This window comes from Entelurus aequoreus, linkage group LG01, assembly GCF_033978785.1.
Source record: "Entelurus aequoreus isolate RoL-2023_Sb linkage group LG01, RoL_Eaeq_v1.1, whole genome shotgun sequence".
NCBI classification, from domain to species: Eukaryota; Metazoa; Chordata; class Actinopteri; order Syngnathiformes; family Syngnathidae; genus Entelurus; species Entelurus aequoreus.
In genome coordinates this window covers 101,257,151-101,273,125 of record NC_084731.1, presented here as the reverse complement: position 1 = coordinate 101,273,125, position 15,975 = coordinate 101,257,151, and the positions used below count along the sequence as shown (strand labels likewise).

Genomic DNA, 15,975 nt, shown 5'->3' with positions numbered 1-15,975 from the left:
CAACAACAAATAAATACTGTATATATATATACACGTTAGAGATGCGCAGATAGGCAATTATTGCATCCGCAACCGCATCACAAAAGTCGTCATCCACCCGCCATCCACCCGAACTAACATTTTATCAAAACCACAACCGCCCGCCACCCGCCACCCACCACCCACCCGTTGTTATATATCTAATATAGACAATGCAAAGCATTCCTGTTAAAGGCCTACTGAAATTAAATTGTTTTATTCAAACGGGGATAGCAGATCCATTCTATGTGTCATACTTGATCATTTCGCGATATTGCCATATTTTTGCTGAAAGGATTTAGTATAGAACTACGACGATAAAGGTCGCAACTTTTGGTCTCTGATAAAAAAAAGCCTTGCCCCTACCGGAAGTAGCGTGACGTAGTCAGTTGTTCACCTCCTCATATTTTCCTATTGTTTTCAACGCAGCTAGAGCGATTCGGACCGAGAAAGCGACGATTACCCCATTAATTTGAGCGAGGATGAAAGATTTGTGGATGAGGAACGTTAGAGTGAAGGACTAGAATGCAGTGAAAGACATATATTTTTTCGCTCTGACCGTAACTTAGGTACAAGCTGGCTCATTGGATTCCACACTCTCTCCTTTTTCTATTGTGGATCACGGATTTGTATTTTCAACCACCTCGGATACTATATCCTCTTGAAAATGAGAGTCGAGAACGCGAAATGGACATTCTCAGTGACTTTTATCTCCACGACATCACGTCATTGACAGCGATCGATAGCACTTCGGCTTTGACTGCCCGTCGCTGGAAGGATACTTCGTCTTTGACAGCTGCTGGAATCTGAAGAAATCGATTATTGTTTTTTTTTTGTACAGGCGCGAAACAGGACACTCGCGTGCGGGTTAAGAACCCCCGGCAACTTTGTGACTTTATTGGACGCAGCCCTGGAAGTAAATGGGGGGAAGGCTTTTGTAGGGGGAAGAAATTTGGCGTGACAGCTGCAGCAGTGCCTGATGAATAATTGCCTGTTTCAAAGAGTGCTGCTCGTTTTTCGTATGTGGCTAACAACATTTAACTATGTATTTTTTTTTTCTGAATTGGTTCAACCGCCACCCGCCCGAATCTATTTAAAATCTATTTTTTTCGTCATGCATCCGCCCGACCCGCGGATTATCCGCGGACTCCGCGGACTCCGCGGTTGTGTCCGCAAACCGCTCATCTCTAATACACGTATAGATATATTTTGGTGGAGTTGGAAAAACATATTTTTGTATTAATATTAATATTTGAAAATACTGAATCGATTTTGTCTTCCTCAAAAAATAAATTTTAATATATATAGTATATGTATATATATATATATATATACATATATATATATATATATATATATATATATATATATATATATATATATATATATATATATATATATATATATATATATATATATATATATATATATATATATATATATATATATACACACACACACACACACACACACACACACACATTTATTCGAGAACCGATTCTGACTGGACCCTCCACCCCAGGAATCTGATTTAATCATTTGGTGCCCAAAGATTCAGACCCCTAATATTCACCTACATCATCATCAACATCCTCTCAGCTGACCATGACAGGGCCAATCATCAAGTATGTCACATGATCGCTCACGTACGTCCAACCTTCCTGTCTCGTTCCCAGGCGCCTCACGCAACGGCTACGCCAAGGCGGTGGACGGCGAAGATGGCGGCGGCGGCGAGGGCGAGGAGGCCGGAGAGGGGGACGGGGGAGGAGGTGGAGAAGGGGAAGAGGAAAGGGACGGGGACTGGGATGAAGAGATGGACGGCGATGGCGATGATGATGGCGATGGCGATGGCGGTGGCGTGAGGATGACGAGGACCGACACCCTCCACTCCACCACCAGCTCCACGGCAACCCAACGCAAAAGAGCGCAACACGCCAAGAAACAGGTAAGACGACACGGCGACGGGACAACAGGTCGTCTTGATGATGTCACTTCCTGTCCAGGTCCAGGGCAGTAATCAGGTCCAACGAGCTCCGCGGGCGTTGTTCTGCTTGAAGCTCAACAACCCCATCAGACGCGCCGCGCTCTCCATCGTGGAGTGGAAGTATCCTTCCACATCACTTCCTGTTTGACCTGTCCCGCTAAAGACAGTTGCGCTTCCTTAGCGTCCCCTCAGACCCTTTGACATCTTCATCCTGTTGGCCATCTTTGCCAACTGCGTGGCTCTGGGCGTGTCCAAACCCTTTCCTGAGGACGACTCCAACTCCACCAATCACGACCTGGTGAGCTCCATACTAGTTTGATGCTAAGCTAGGCTCGTCCTGTCGGTCTGTTTGGGGGGAGGGGTTACGTAATGATGTCACCGGCTGATTTGCATAATTGTCCATGATGCTTTTGCATCTTATTATTATTGCTTTTTTTCTTCAAATGTCACAGGCAAAACAAAGTGTTTTAAGATGGGGGGAGGGACCCACAGCGGCATCCGCTGCTCGCTGAGAAGATGCCTGCTTTCATGTTATCGTCTCCGTTAGACAGCCCACCATTTTTACATGTGGAACCTCTAATTACAAACTTAATTGGACTTTGAACCTTGAACAGTTCGTATAGTGAAGCAATTTTCTCCATGAGAAACAAAGTAAATATGAATAATTGGTTGCAGCCTTGATAAAAGTCCCTATTTTAGTGAAGGTTTGTACACTTTGAACACAATATAAAGCAGACCTGGGAAAAATACGGCCCGCGGGCCACATGCGGCCCATTACAATTTTCAATCCGGCCAGCGACATTCTACATAAATTTTTTTTACCTTTAACATCAAAACTGTCGCCGCCATTATGATGTCCAGTGCTGTTTTTAAATTACCGTAAGTCTTGAACTATAGAAAGTATTTTATTGGTTGGAATCTGCGCTTTTAAGTGTTATAGGAGTTATTACGGTAATCTACGTCACAGCAGCTCAGACGAGGAACAAAGCAGAGTGGGTGGGGTTTGTTTTCAGCGCAGCCAGCCCCAAACGCATGTATCAGGAACAGATGCGGAAGCACATTTCTGCATAAAAGAGATAGGTGATTATTACTCTTTGCATTCATATTTTGCTGTTTGTTACATTTTTGTTCTGTTCTGCTTAATTGTAAAAGATTTCTTTCGAGGAGCTGGTCTGAGAAGTAAAAGAGGAGCCATGTTCATATGTTGTTAATATTCAGTGTTGTATTGTTCGTAGTTATTATTGTAAATCTCACTTTTTTTTATTTTAATGTACATTTTGGGTGTCCCATTCAGTAAAAAACTGTAAAATTCCATTCCGTTTTTTTGAGGTGGTCTTGTCATAGCTTTTTTAGAACTCTATTGGACATTGTGACTTTTGGTATTAGTGTTCCTGAAAAAAAGGGACCCAAACACACATACTGTACAGCAGATTTTTACAGCTAAACGTGTATATATCATTTATACACACATACACACTGGTCCCCCAGACACATGTTTTCTCTCAATGTGGCCCCCGAGTCAAAATAATTGCCCAGCTTTGATATAAAGTGTTATCCAGTACTGAAAATCAAAGAAACATAACAAGGAGGTGATTGATCAACATTATATTCATCAACAAGCCAAAACAACAACAACAAGCTGCTGTCCTTTGTTTTGCTCTGATTACTGCTTTGCACACTCTTGGCATTCTCTCGATGAGCTTCAAGCACACCTGTGAAGTGAAAACCATTTCAGGTGACTACCTCTTGAAGCTCATCAAAAGAATACCATGAGTGAGCGATAAAGTAATCTGAGCAAAGGGTGGCTATTTTGCAAAAACTAGAATATAAAACATGTTTTCAGTTATTTCACCTTCTTTGTTAAGTACATAACTCCACATGTGTTCATTCATAGTTTTGATGCCTTCAGTGACAATCTACAATGTAAATAGTCATGAAAATAAAGAATATGCATTGAATGAGAAGGTGTGTCCAAACTTTTGACCTGTACTGTATATACAGCACAGCATTTACTTATTATACCCAATCCAAACAACCTTCCCTAGTCATGGTGCAAAAAAACTGCAACAAACACAAAAAGTCAACACACATGGTCACACACAACACAACCTGCTCACTGAACTTTGTGAATATTATAAAAAATGTCAGAGCGCTATATTTATACAAAATTACACCCATTTAAAGCCACTACAATGCATGATGGGAAAATGCAAAATACCCTCCATGTTTGGCACGTTTTAGCTGCTTGGTATTTCGAATTGGTTAAAAAACTTTAAAGTGGTCGTCACGGGCTTTCGGCCCTCGACCACATTTTTTTTGCCTTAATGTAATTGCCCGTGGCAAATAAGGATTATTTGACATGAAAACTAATTCAAGTAAAATGATAATAAGTCTCTGCCAATCCCCTTTCAGGCACAGAGCGGCGTGTTCGCGATCGTGGGAAAAATAAACATCAAATCAAAACCACACGAACATCAAACATTACCACCAGCGGATAACCACTATTTTCGCACTGCACCGACCAAAAACGACACCGCAGAAACAAGACGCACGCGATTGTCGGGAGCTTTCGATTTCCAATTCGAAAATCATATCATCATGGCAAATTATGCAAACTATACGATGATGTCATGTGACCACGCCCCAAACGCCACAAGTAATCTAGGGGGGTGCGTGTGATGTGTGTTAACAAGCGGGCGGTCCCATCATAATGTGTTGATAGACACGTGTGTGGGAAAACACAAGCTAAACTTGTGCTGGCTTCATTTTGTACATCTTGTCAAAGATGTGCCTGTGACAGAAATGATTGACAGCTCCTTGAGGGGATCTGATTGGTTTAGTTTCTGCTCTGATGGTTTTCACGTGTCCACCTTTGGTACGGAGCCAAATGTAGAGCCACTATGGGGACACGTGGACACAGTGAGTGTTGTTGTGTCTCCCGTAGGAACAAGTGGAGTACGTCTTCCTCATCATCTTCACGGTGGAAACCTTCCTGAAGATTCTGGCCTACGGTCTGGTCATGCATCCCAGTTCGTACATCCGCAATGGCTGGAACCTTCTGGACTTTGTCATCGTCATCGTGGGGTAAGTTGTAGATCTCGTGTGCGCGCAGAGAGACGCGATGTAGAGGCGGATGCGGTCGAGTTAGTTGATGTGGCGCGGCGAGCGGTTCAGCGCTTCAGAGTGGAGGCAAACGTGAGCTGACGTCCTCGTTTGGCGGCGTCCGAAGTCACCGCCCGCGGCCCCGCTACAATTTGTGTGATTCAGCTTTGTTGTGGTGAGTGTGCGTGACGCTCTGCTACACTCACGAGCCTCGCAGCCTCGTCACGGGGGAGCTTCTAGCTGGTGCTCGCCACTTCCTGCTTGCAACCTTTTTGATCACCTGACCTTCTATCCTTAATGAAGGCTGCGAGCTCGCTGTTTTCTTGACAAAACTCCAAACGGGATGCATTTGGTTGGTTAATTGCATCACTTCCTGTCGATGAACCCCTTGTTTTCAAAGACCGCTGTGTGGTTTTCACCAGGACTCCACTTCCTGTCTCCACCGCAGGCTGTTCAGCGTGGTCCTGGAAACCATGACCCACAAGTCCGGCGAGCAAGCGAGCACCCACCACGTACCGGGCAAACCTGGCGGACTGGACGTCAAAGCTTTGCGGGCCTTCCGGGTGCTCCGCCCCCTCCGGCTGGTGTCCGGCGTACCTAGTGAGTGTGGTCAGGTGGCGGCATCACTTCCTGGTCACCGACGCACGTTCATGTGACAGGCCTGCAGATCGTGTTGAACTCCATCATGAAGGCGATGGTTCCGCTGCTGCACATCGCTCTGCTGGTCCTCTTCGTCATCATCATCTACGCCATCATCGGCCTGGAGCTCTTCATCGGACGCATGCATAAAACCTGCTACTACACCGGAGCCGGTACGCACCGCCGCAGCTTTGTCATTCGGAGGTGTGACGACCGCTGACGTCTTCCTTCCTCGCAGACACCTTCGTGGAGGACGACCCGGTGCCGTGCGCCTTCGCGGGCAACGGGCGCCAGTGCGTGATAAACGGCACCGAGTGTCGCGGCCGCTGGGACGGACCAAATGGAGGCATCACCAATTTTGACAACTTCTTCTTCGCCATGTTGACCGTGTTCCAGTGCATCACCATGGAGGGCTGGACCGACGTCCTCTACTGGGTGAGTGAGGAATGTCCCTAAAGAAATGTCCAGAGAAAGCTGAGGTCTTTTAAGTATTTTTTTTTTCAGATCTTAAAGAGGAAATGCACTTTTTTTTGGAATTGTCCACAATCATTTTGAGAGACAAGACGATGGATGTATTTTTTAATGCATTCTAACTCATAAATAAAAGTCTGCTTACAATGGAGCCATTTGGAGGTCCTCTATTGCGCCCATAAAGTCCTCTAAATCAGTGGTTCTCAAATGGGGGTACGCGTACCCCTGGGCGTACTTGAAGGTATGCCAAGGGGTACGTGAGATTTTTAAAAAATATTCTAAAAATAGCAACAATTCAAAAATCCTTTAGAAATATATTTATTGAATAATACTTCAACAAAATATGAATGTAAGTTCATAAACTGAACATCAAATCAAATAGGCTATTCCATTCATTACCATAAACCCAGAGTTTCCCTCATGGCCCATGCCATGATGGTTTGACCCTACTTGGCGGTGCCACACGGCACCAACTGTCAATCAACTATCGATGTAGAAAACAATGGAGGCTTGGTTAAAGCGTAGCAGTAATGCAGCTGAAAACAAGGAGGAACATGTGCCAAAGCAGGCCAAACCAGAGCCGGAAAAATTCAGACAGTATTCCGAAGAATATGTGTTAATGGGACGGCTTCAAGTTATAACCCCCCCAAGGCATTGTGTTTTTTCTGTGGAGAAATGTTAGCTAACAGCGGCATAAAGCCTGCACATCTTCAGCGGCATCTCCGGACAAAACACGCTTGCCATGTCGGTAAGTCACCTGATTTTTTTAAGAGGAGACTAAATGAATTCAGGTCATCTCAAGACACGATGCGGAAGGCCTCCACAACATCAGCCAAAGCCCTGGAGGCTTCTTACGCGGTGTCTTTGCTTGTTGCTAAAGCCAAAAAGCCGTTCACTATCGCTGAAGAGCTGATACTTCCAGCCGCTGCAGTGCTGGCCGAGACAATACTGGATAAAAACACAGCCGAGAAAATAAGGAATGTGCCTTTATCAAATGACTCTGTTTGCCGGAGAGTAGATAAAATGGGAAAATACATTTTTGAGCAAGTTGTTGGAAAACTTAGCGACTCATTTTCCCTCCAGCTGGATGAATCCACAGATATTAGTGGAAATGCACAACTTGTAGGTTTTGTCAGATACATCAATACTGACGATATTTATGAGCACATACTTTTTTGTAAAACATTAGAGGGGAGAACAACAGGAGAGGACATTTTTGACATTGTCAACACTTTCTTCTCTGAGATTAGCATCAGCTGGAAGTCCTGTAGCAGCATCTGCACAGATGTCAATGACGGGTAGCGTGAGAGGACTGATTGCACGCGCTAAAAAAGAAAACCCCGACGTGAAGTGGACTCACTGTGTCATACACAGGGAGGCATTGGCATCCAGGAAAATTAGCCCTGTGCTTCATGACGTTTTAAACGACAGCGTCAAAGTCATCAACTTTATAAAGTCAAGATCACTTAATTCACATCTGTTTCGTTGCCTCTGTGAAAATATGGGAGCTGAACACACACAACTGCTGCTGCACAAAGAAGTGCGCTGGCTCTCCCGAGGGAAAATACTAAACCGGCTGTTGGAATTACGTTCCGAGGTACACACCTTTCTGATTGATCACCATTCCCCCCACGCCACCTTGTTCCAGGACACGGACTGGCTTACTAAGTTATGTTATCTGGCAGATATTTTTAGCAAACTGAATGAACTGAATATGTACCTACAGGGCAAGGACACCAACATTTTAAACATTTATGAAAAGGTGGGTGGTTTTCAGAAGAAAGCTAAACTGTGGAAAACGGCCTGTGCTCAGGGAAATTTCACCTGCTTTCCTCAGGTGGATGATTTTCTCACAAATGAGGATGTGGACAGAGCTCCAGTCAAGTCAGTCATCATGGGTCATTTGACCAACTTGATTCAAGATTTTCATTACTACTTTCCTGACATGGAGGAGAAATCTGCACAGCTGGATTGGGTGAGAAATCTGTTTCTATTGTCTGAAGCTACCAGAAGCAAGCTACCTGTCACTTATCAGGAAAAACTCCTGGAAGTGTCATCTGACCGTGGCTTCCAGATGAAGTTTTCCACCTCCACACTCACACAGTTCTGGGTGTTTGTGAAGCAAGAGCACCCTCACCTGGGGCAGAAAGCTCTGGAGCAGCTATTACCCTTTGCCTCCACATATTCATGCGAGTCCTCCTTCTCTGCAATGACTGTGATCAAATCAAAGCAAAGAAACAAACTCTGCGTGGAGAAGAGCTTGAGCACAGCAGTTGCCTCCCTGCCAACAAGACTGACAAAGATCATCAGTGAAGCACAAGCTCAGGTTTCTCACTAAAATGTCTGTCAAAAAGAACTGTGAAAAGAAATGCAACAATGCAATATTCAGTGTTGACAGCTAGATTTGTTGTGGCCATGTTCCATAAATATTGATGTTAAAGATTTCTTCTTTTTGTGAAGAAATGTTTAGAATTAAGTTCATGAATCCAGATGGATCTCTAATACAATCCCCAAAGAGGGCACTTTAAGTTGATGATTACTTCTATGTGTAGAAATCTTTATTTATAATTGAATCACTTGTTTATTTTTCAACAAGTTTTTAGTTATTTATATATATATTTTTCCAAATAGTTCAAGAAAGACCACTACAAATGAGCAATATTTTGCACTGTTATACAATTTAATAAATCAGAAACTGATGACATAGTGCTGTATTTTACTTCTTTATCTCTTTTTTTCAACCAAAAATGCTTTGCTCTGATTAGGGGGTACTTGAATTAAAAAAATGTTCACAGGGGGTACATCACTGAAAAAAGGTTGAGAACCACTGCTCTAAATGATAGTAGTGTCAAAAAAAAGCGTTTTTCGAATTATATTTATATTTTTAGTTTTAATTATATTTGTAACGATTCTTAATCGATTAAAAAAAAACATGATGTAAGTATATATGTAATGTTGTAACATTCATAATAACATGTAATATATACATGATGTAAGTATATACAGTACAGGCCAAAAGTTTGGACACACCTTCTCCTCATTCAATGCATTTTCTTTATTTTCATGACTATTTACATTGTAGATTGTCACTGAAGGCATCAAAACTATGAATGAACACATGTGGAGTTATGTACTTAACAAAAAACGGTGAAATAACTGAAAACATGTTTTATATTCTAGTTTCTTCAAAATAGCCACCCTTTTCTCTGATTACTGCTTTGCACACTCTTTGCATTCTCTCAATGAGCTTCAAGAGGTAGTCACCCGAAATGGTTTTCACTTCACAGGTGTGCTTGAAACTCATCAAGAGAATGAGCTTCAAGCACACCTGCGAAGTGAAAACCATGACTGACCTATATATAATTTTTATTTTTTATTTTTTTCAAATCTGTCCTGTCCAGCTACTCAGGTAAATCATATTGTTGATGTAGATGATCATATCTGCTGTACAGAGTTCCCTTAGAAAAGAGAAGTGTTGGACACTTCTCTCGTTGCCTTATTTGTATTTGACTAATTAAATGTTTGGTTAGAATTATATTAAACAAAACCAGTTTTCTTTTAAGTAATATAGACATTGATCGGAGCTCTTTATCTATTTTATGGAGAAATGTAGAACTGGCACCCAATGTTATTAAAAAGTATGGATTTTGAATCGAGAATCGATTCGGAATCAAATCGAATCGTGTGGTGCCCAAAGATTCACAGCCCTACATCCAAAAAGCGCGCCAGCAATCCTCCATTTACAATGCGTGACTTGAATATATGAACCAAGTATTAGTGATATTGTTATTATAAGCGCTAACGCAGATCAAGTATTATTCTTGCGGCGCCGCTAACTAGCTTGTGTGGCTATGTTGACATCATCTGCTGGTGAGCTGCTTCCTTGCCTCAGTGTTCGTGAAAGCTTATTCTTAAATCTTAAATAATGATGTGTTGGAAAACATTTATATGCCATTGTATAATATTATATACCATTGTATGTTTTACAATTGTTCTGTTCTTGCTGTGTTTTTTTTCACCGTTAGTGTAGCAACTTTCCTTTTTTATTTGCTTAGTCTCATTCCGAAAGTTTATGTTGCTGAGAAAAACACATTCTGTTAGTGAACGCACATTCTGGCCAGGTCACTGTCAACTGTATCTCTTCCTCCCTCTCTCTACTCCCTTGAAACTATTGACTCCTTAAGCAGCAAGGTGCCCTCCACCAAGGTCTCCTTTCTTTTCACTGAAATCTGCTCTCCCCACTCCCTCCTTGACTGTATTCAGTGTATAAAGAATGACATATCTCTTACTCTGCGCGCTTTTTAGTAATAATAATACCGTATATTTAGGAACATAGGGCGCACCGAATTATAAGGCGCACTGCCGATGAATGGTCTATTTTTGATCTTTTTTCATATATAAGGTGCACCGGATTATAAGGTGCATTAAAGGAGTCATATTATTATAATTTTTTTCTAAATGGAAAACACTTCCTTGTGGTCTACATAACATGTAATGGTGGTTCTTTGGTCAAAATGTTGCATAGATTATGTTTTACCGATTATCTTCAAGCCGCTTTCTGACAGTCGCTTCAGGATGCGCCGTTTTGTGTGTACGGTCTAATTTACGTGGCTCATCTTCGGGAGCTAACTGTTTTAATGACATTCAGACTTTACTTAAATCAATAACGGAGCACCGTCTCCTCATTCGGAAACAACAACACCGGAAATGTGTCCCGTGAAAAACCATCCGAGCGGAACTCTCTAATAATAAAGTTCCTTGGGTGAATAATGGAAACTCACTACACCGGTATGTTTTAGCGCTTTCATGGCGAGTTTACTGACAGATATAAGTAAGACCTTTACACTACTTTATATTAGAAATGGCAACAACGGAGATGAATGTCCCATAACAAGAAGATAGAGAAAAAGAAGAAGCTTATCGACTACGGTGTCGGCACGGACTACAAAGGCGAAAATATTAGGAAAACCATATCTGGTGACTACCTCTTGAAGCTCATCGGGAGAATGCCAAGAGTGTGTAAAAAAGTAATCAGAGCAAAAGGTGGCTATTTTGAAGAAACTAGAATATAAAACATGTTTTCAGTTATTTCACCTTTTTTTGTTAAGTACATAACTCCACATGTGTTCATTCATAGATTTGATGCCTTCAGTGACAATCTACAATGTAAATAGTCATGAAAATAAAGAAAGCGCATTGAATGAGAAGGTGTGTCCAAACTTTTGGCCTGTACTGTATATACTTACATCATGTATATATTACATATTATTTTGAATGTTACTACATTCCATATATACTTACATCATGTATATATTACTTGTTATTATGAATGTTACTACATTACATATATACTTACATCATGTATATATTACATGTTATTATGAATGTTATAACATTACATACATACTTACATCATGTATATATTACATGTTATTATGAATGTTACTACATTACATATATACCTAAATCATGTACATATTACATGTTATTATGAACATTACTACATTACATATATACTTACATCATGTATATATTACATGTTATTATGAATGTTACTACATTACATATATACTTACATCATGTATATATTACATGTTATTATGAATGTTACTACATTACATATATACTTACATCATGTATACATTACATGTTATTATGAATGTTACTACATTACATATATACTTACATCATGTATATAAAACCTTGCTGGAGGGGTTTGGATGTTTTTTAGAGCGCTTTATAAGCGGAATAGATCGACTTCTCTCGACTCCATTGTAAGCGGACTTTTGATTGCATTTATTTACTAGTAAGAATGCATAAAAAGAGAAAAACATATGTGATCTTGTCTTACATAAGGATTGTGAATGATTGGCAAAATTACCAAAAAAGTGCAGTTCCCTTTTAAATCACATCAGTTTACAGAAACTGCTCACAGAAAAAGGAAAAGAAAGTGACAGAAAGACAAAGAAACTTACAGAACTTTGTATCTGCTTTGGGAATGTGAGAAGAGGGAGGAAGGGTTGGGCTAAGTGCCCCTTTTTTGGGGGGAAATCTGAAAGAGGATTTGCAAAATTCAGGAATTGTTTGTTTAAAAATTGGGAAAGCCAGTAATACAGCATCAATCACAAAAGAAACCCATATAGACAGTAATTTTTGACCAAAAGACAAATACAATATAAAAAGACACAGAAAATGCCAATGCAGTGAAGAGAAGCAATACACCATAAATCACATGAGGACTGTTACTTAGACTAAAATTGTTAGACAAGAGATTACTAAAATATTAATTTAGCCACAAAAAAATATTCGTTTTGCCTTTTTGCAACAGTACTCACTCGCTCTCCTCGTTTTCCGCAGATGAACGACGCCATCGGCTTCGAGCTGCCGTGGGTGTACTTCGTCAGTCTGGTCATCTTCGGTTCCTTCTTCGTCCTCAACCTGGTTCTTGGTGTCCTCAGCGGGTCAGTAAACTCGCCGCCGACCTCGTCATTTTTTTTTTTAACGGCCGTTTTAACGTCGAGCCGTGTGACGCCACAGAGAGTTCAGCAAGGAGAGGGAGAAGGCGAAGGCTCGCGGAGACTTCCAGAAGCTTCGCGAGAAGCAGCAGATGGAGGAGGACCTGTGCGGGTACATGGACTGGATCACGCAGGCCGAGGACATGGATGAGCTGGACGAGGACGGAAACTCGCGTGAGTGAACAAATTAAAAACAGAAAGTAAAATATTTAGACAAAGAACAAATAGATAAAGAGAATGTGAAACCTTTTTGTGTTTTTACAATTACCTCAGTCTGTTCCAGGGTCAAACTGTGTCCATTATGAATAAATGATTGACGTGTGTAGGCAATGTTTCAAGTGTAAAAAGAAGTGAAGGGATGTTAATAGGGGAATGGTTGAGTATTCACCTAATGTATTGTCCACCATCTTGGTCTTCTCTCGTCACCTTCTAAAAACGCAATTTTGTTGAACATTTTAGTTGAGTTTGTGTGTGTTTGTGTGTGTGTGTGTGTGTGTGTGTGTGTGTGTGTAGGTCCGTCCCTTGGTGATCTGTCAGACAAGAAAAAAGGCAAGTTTGGTTGGTTCAGTCACTCCAACGAAACACACGGTGAGACAGCCATCGCTGACGATTCCGCCATTTAGACCAGAACCTCTGATGGTCACATGACTTGTCTCTCCTAGCGAGTCTTCCCGCCAGCGAAACGGGCTCTGAGAACACGGAGAACATCGACGAGGAACACACCAACTGCTGCCAGGCCTGCTGGTAACACGCACACACACACATCGGATCAACACTCATGTAGGGATGGGTATCATTCACATTTGAACCCTTTCGGTACCGGTACTCAACGGTACCAATGTTTGGTACTTTTCTGTGTGTTGATGAATATCAATTGTTTGATAATAACATTTTATTTAAAAAGAGCTTATTATGACAACTTTGCTGCCCAGTTGTTAAATCTTGTTTTCTTACACATCATTTGCAATGCAGTTGCACTTCCAAGACATTCAGTGGCAGTACTGTTTAGTAGGGGTGTAAAAAAATGAACGAATTAATCGCAATTCTTATTGGTAACGATTCTTAATCGGTATACTGTACAACCCTAATATGTATATACAGTATATATATATATATATATATGTGTGTATATATATATATATATATATATATATATATATATATATATATATATATATATATATATATATATATATATATATATATATATATATATATATATATGTATGTATGTGTATATAAATATATATACTGTATATACATATTAGGGTTGTACAGTATACTGGTACAAGTATAGTATCGCGGTACTAATGAATCAAAAATAGTACTATACTCTGTTTGAAAAGTACCGGTTCCCGGGCATGACGGCGCGTCGTCACGTCATGACATTGCTGGGTTTACGAGCAGAGGAGCATGTTCGGCAGCGCACAATCACGGAGTACTTACACGCAAACACAGTGTGTAGACAGAAAAGGTAGAACGGATTAATTTTGGTCTAAAAACTAAAGATAAAGGTGAAGTTATAACACTGAAACACCCTCAGGAAGAGGTGCTTTAAGACATGGCTAGCTAGCTAGCGGCTAACATCCATCCGCAGGCGGCAGTGTTTTAACTGCTTCTAAATCACTAATCCTCACCGTCATGGCGACAAGTAAAGTAAGTTTCTTACAAGTATCATCCCTGCAGGACGAGGAATAGCTAAACATGTTTCACTACACACCGTAGGAGGGAGCAATAGTTCACCGGCGTCACCGCTAACAAAAGCTAGCGCTCCTCAATGTAAACAAATGCCATGGGTGGATCTACACCTGACATCCACTGTAATGATACCGAGTAGAATAGTGTATCTAGTCGATACCACTATGATTACATCTAGATTTTTTATCGTCACAAAATCTTTTTTCCTTCTTTTAAAATTCATATTATGTTTATAAACTCAGGAAATATGTCCCTGGACACATGAGGACTTTGAATATGACCAATTTATGATCCTGTAACTACTTGGTATCGGATTGATACCTAAATTTGTGGTATCATCCAAAACTAATGTAAAGTATCAAACAACAGAAGAACATTTTAACAGAAGTGTAGATAGAACATGTTGAAACGGAAAATAAGCAGATATTAACAGTAAATTAACATGTAGATTAATAATCCATCATAATGTTGACAAAATAATAGAATGATAAATGACACAATATGTTACTGCATATGTCAGCAGACTAATTAGGAGCCTGTGTTTGTTTACTTACTACTAAAAGACAAGTTGTCTAGTATGTTCACTATTTTATTTAAGGACAAAATTGTTCTGCCATTGCAATAAGAAACATATGTTTAATGTACCGTAAGATTTTTTGTTAAAATAAAGCCAATATGCCCTTTTTTGTGGTCCCCTTTATTTAGAAAGGTATCGAAAATTATCGAAATACATTTTGGTACCGGTACCGGAACCAGAATATATATATATATATATATATATATATATATATATATATATATAATGTGTGTGTGTGTGTGTGTGTGTGTTTGTGTGTGTGTGTGTGTGTGTATATATATGTGTGTGTATGTATATGTATATATATTATTTATTTATTTATTTTTTTCAAAAATCAGTCTTGACCATCCACTTTATTACATGTTTTGGTAGAATTTTATTAAACAAAACTAGTTTTCTATAAAGTAATATAGAATATATTATAATTCATCAGAGCTGTTTATCTATTTCATGGAGGATTGTAGTTAATCATGGAACTGGCACCTAATTTTATTTAAAAAGTATACATTTTGAATGGAGAATCGTTTTGAATTGGGAATTAATTTTGAATCGAATCGTTAACCCCAAGAATCGAATCGTGTGGTGCCCAAAGATTCACGGCCCTACTGTATGGGCTATTTATGGTATGTTGTCTTACTAGGATGTAGCTTTTTCCATGAAGCCGAATGTGTTATGTTGCGCCCTACAAAGTGTCTATACTCCAAGTATTGCTTCTATTACACATCATCAGTTTGATTCCAAATTTGAAGGTGTTGCATTTGCCATGTAAAATCGCTAAAGCTAATAGTAGTATGACACATCCAATGTAAATTAGCAAGCTATCTCATTTTGGAACCGTGGAGCCTTACTTTACGCTCAAGCGTTTTGTACCAAGACTACTTGCTTTGTTGGTGTTAAAAATTGCTTAGAGGGAATTTGGCTGAATCCGCTCTCAGTGCTGCTTGACTGATTGCTTATGTGAGCCGGTGATT

General features: G+C 40.3%; 1 protein-coding gene across 2 annotated transcripts in view; it reads left to right on the top strand.

Annotated features, from left to right (window-relative positions):
• Nucleotides 1-15,975, top strand: part of LOC133660437 (voltage-dependent L-type calcium channel subunit alpha-1D-like) — a 58,234-nt gene that overhangs the window by 14,604 nt on the left and 27,655 nt on the right. For both annotated transcript variants that reach the window (XM_062063939.1, XM_062063947.1), the window contains 11 exons: nucleotides 1,695-1,963; nucleotides 2,022-2,122; nucleotides 2,195-2,300; nucleotides 4,947-5,086; nucleotides 5,553-5,704; nucleotides 5,764-5,916; nucleotides 5,982-6,178; nucleotides 12,572-12,675; nucleotides 12,752-12,903; nucleotides 13,243-13,317; nucleotides 13,392-13,473. In XM_062063939.1, the coding sequence (XP_061919923.1) occupies nucleotides 1,695-1,963; nucleotides 2,022-2,122; nucleotides 2,195-2,300; nucleotides 4,947-5,086; nucleotides 5,553-5,704; nucleotides 5,764-5,916; nucleotides 5,982-6,178; nucleotides 12,572-12,675; nucleotides 12,752-12,903; nucleotides 13,243-13,317; nucleotides 13,392-13,473 (1,531 nt within the window). The remainder of the gene's footprint in view (nucleotides 1-1,694; nucleotides 1,964-2,021; nucleotides 2,123-2,194; nucleotides 2,301-4,946; nucleotides 5,087-5,552; nucleotides 5,705-5,763; nucleotides 5,917-5,981; nucleotides 6,179-12,571; nucleotides 12,676-12,751; nucleotides 12,904-13,242; nucleotides 13,318-13,391; nucleotides 13,474-15,975) is intronic.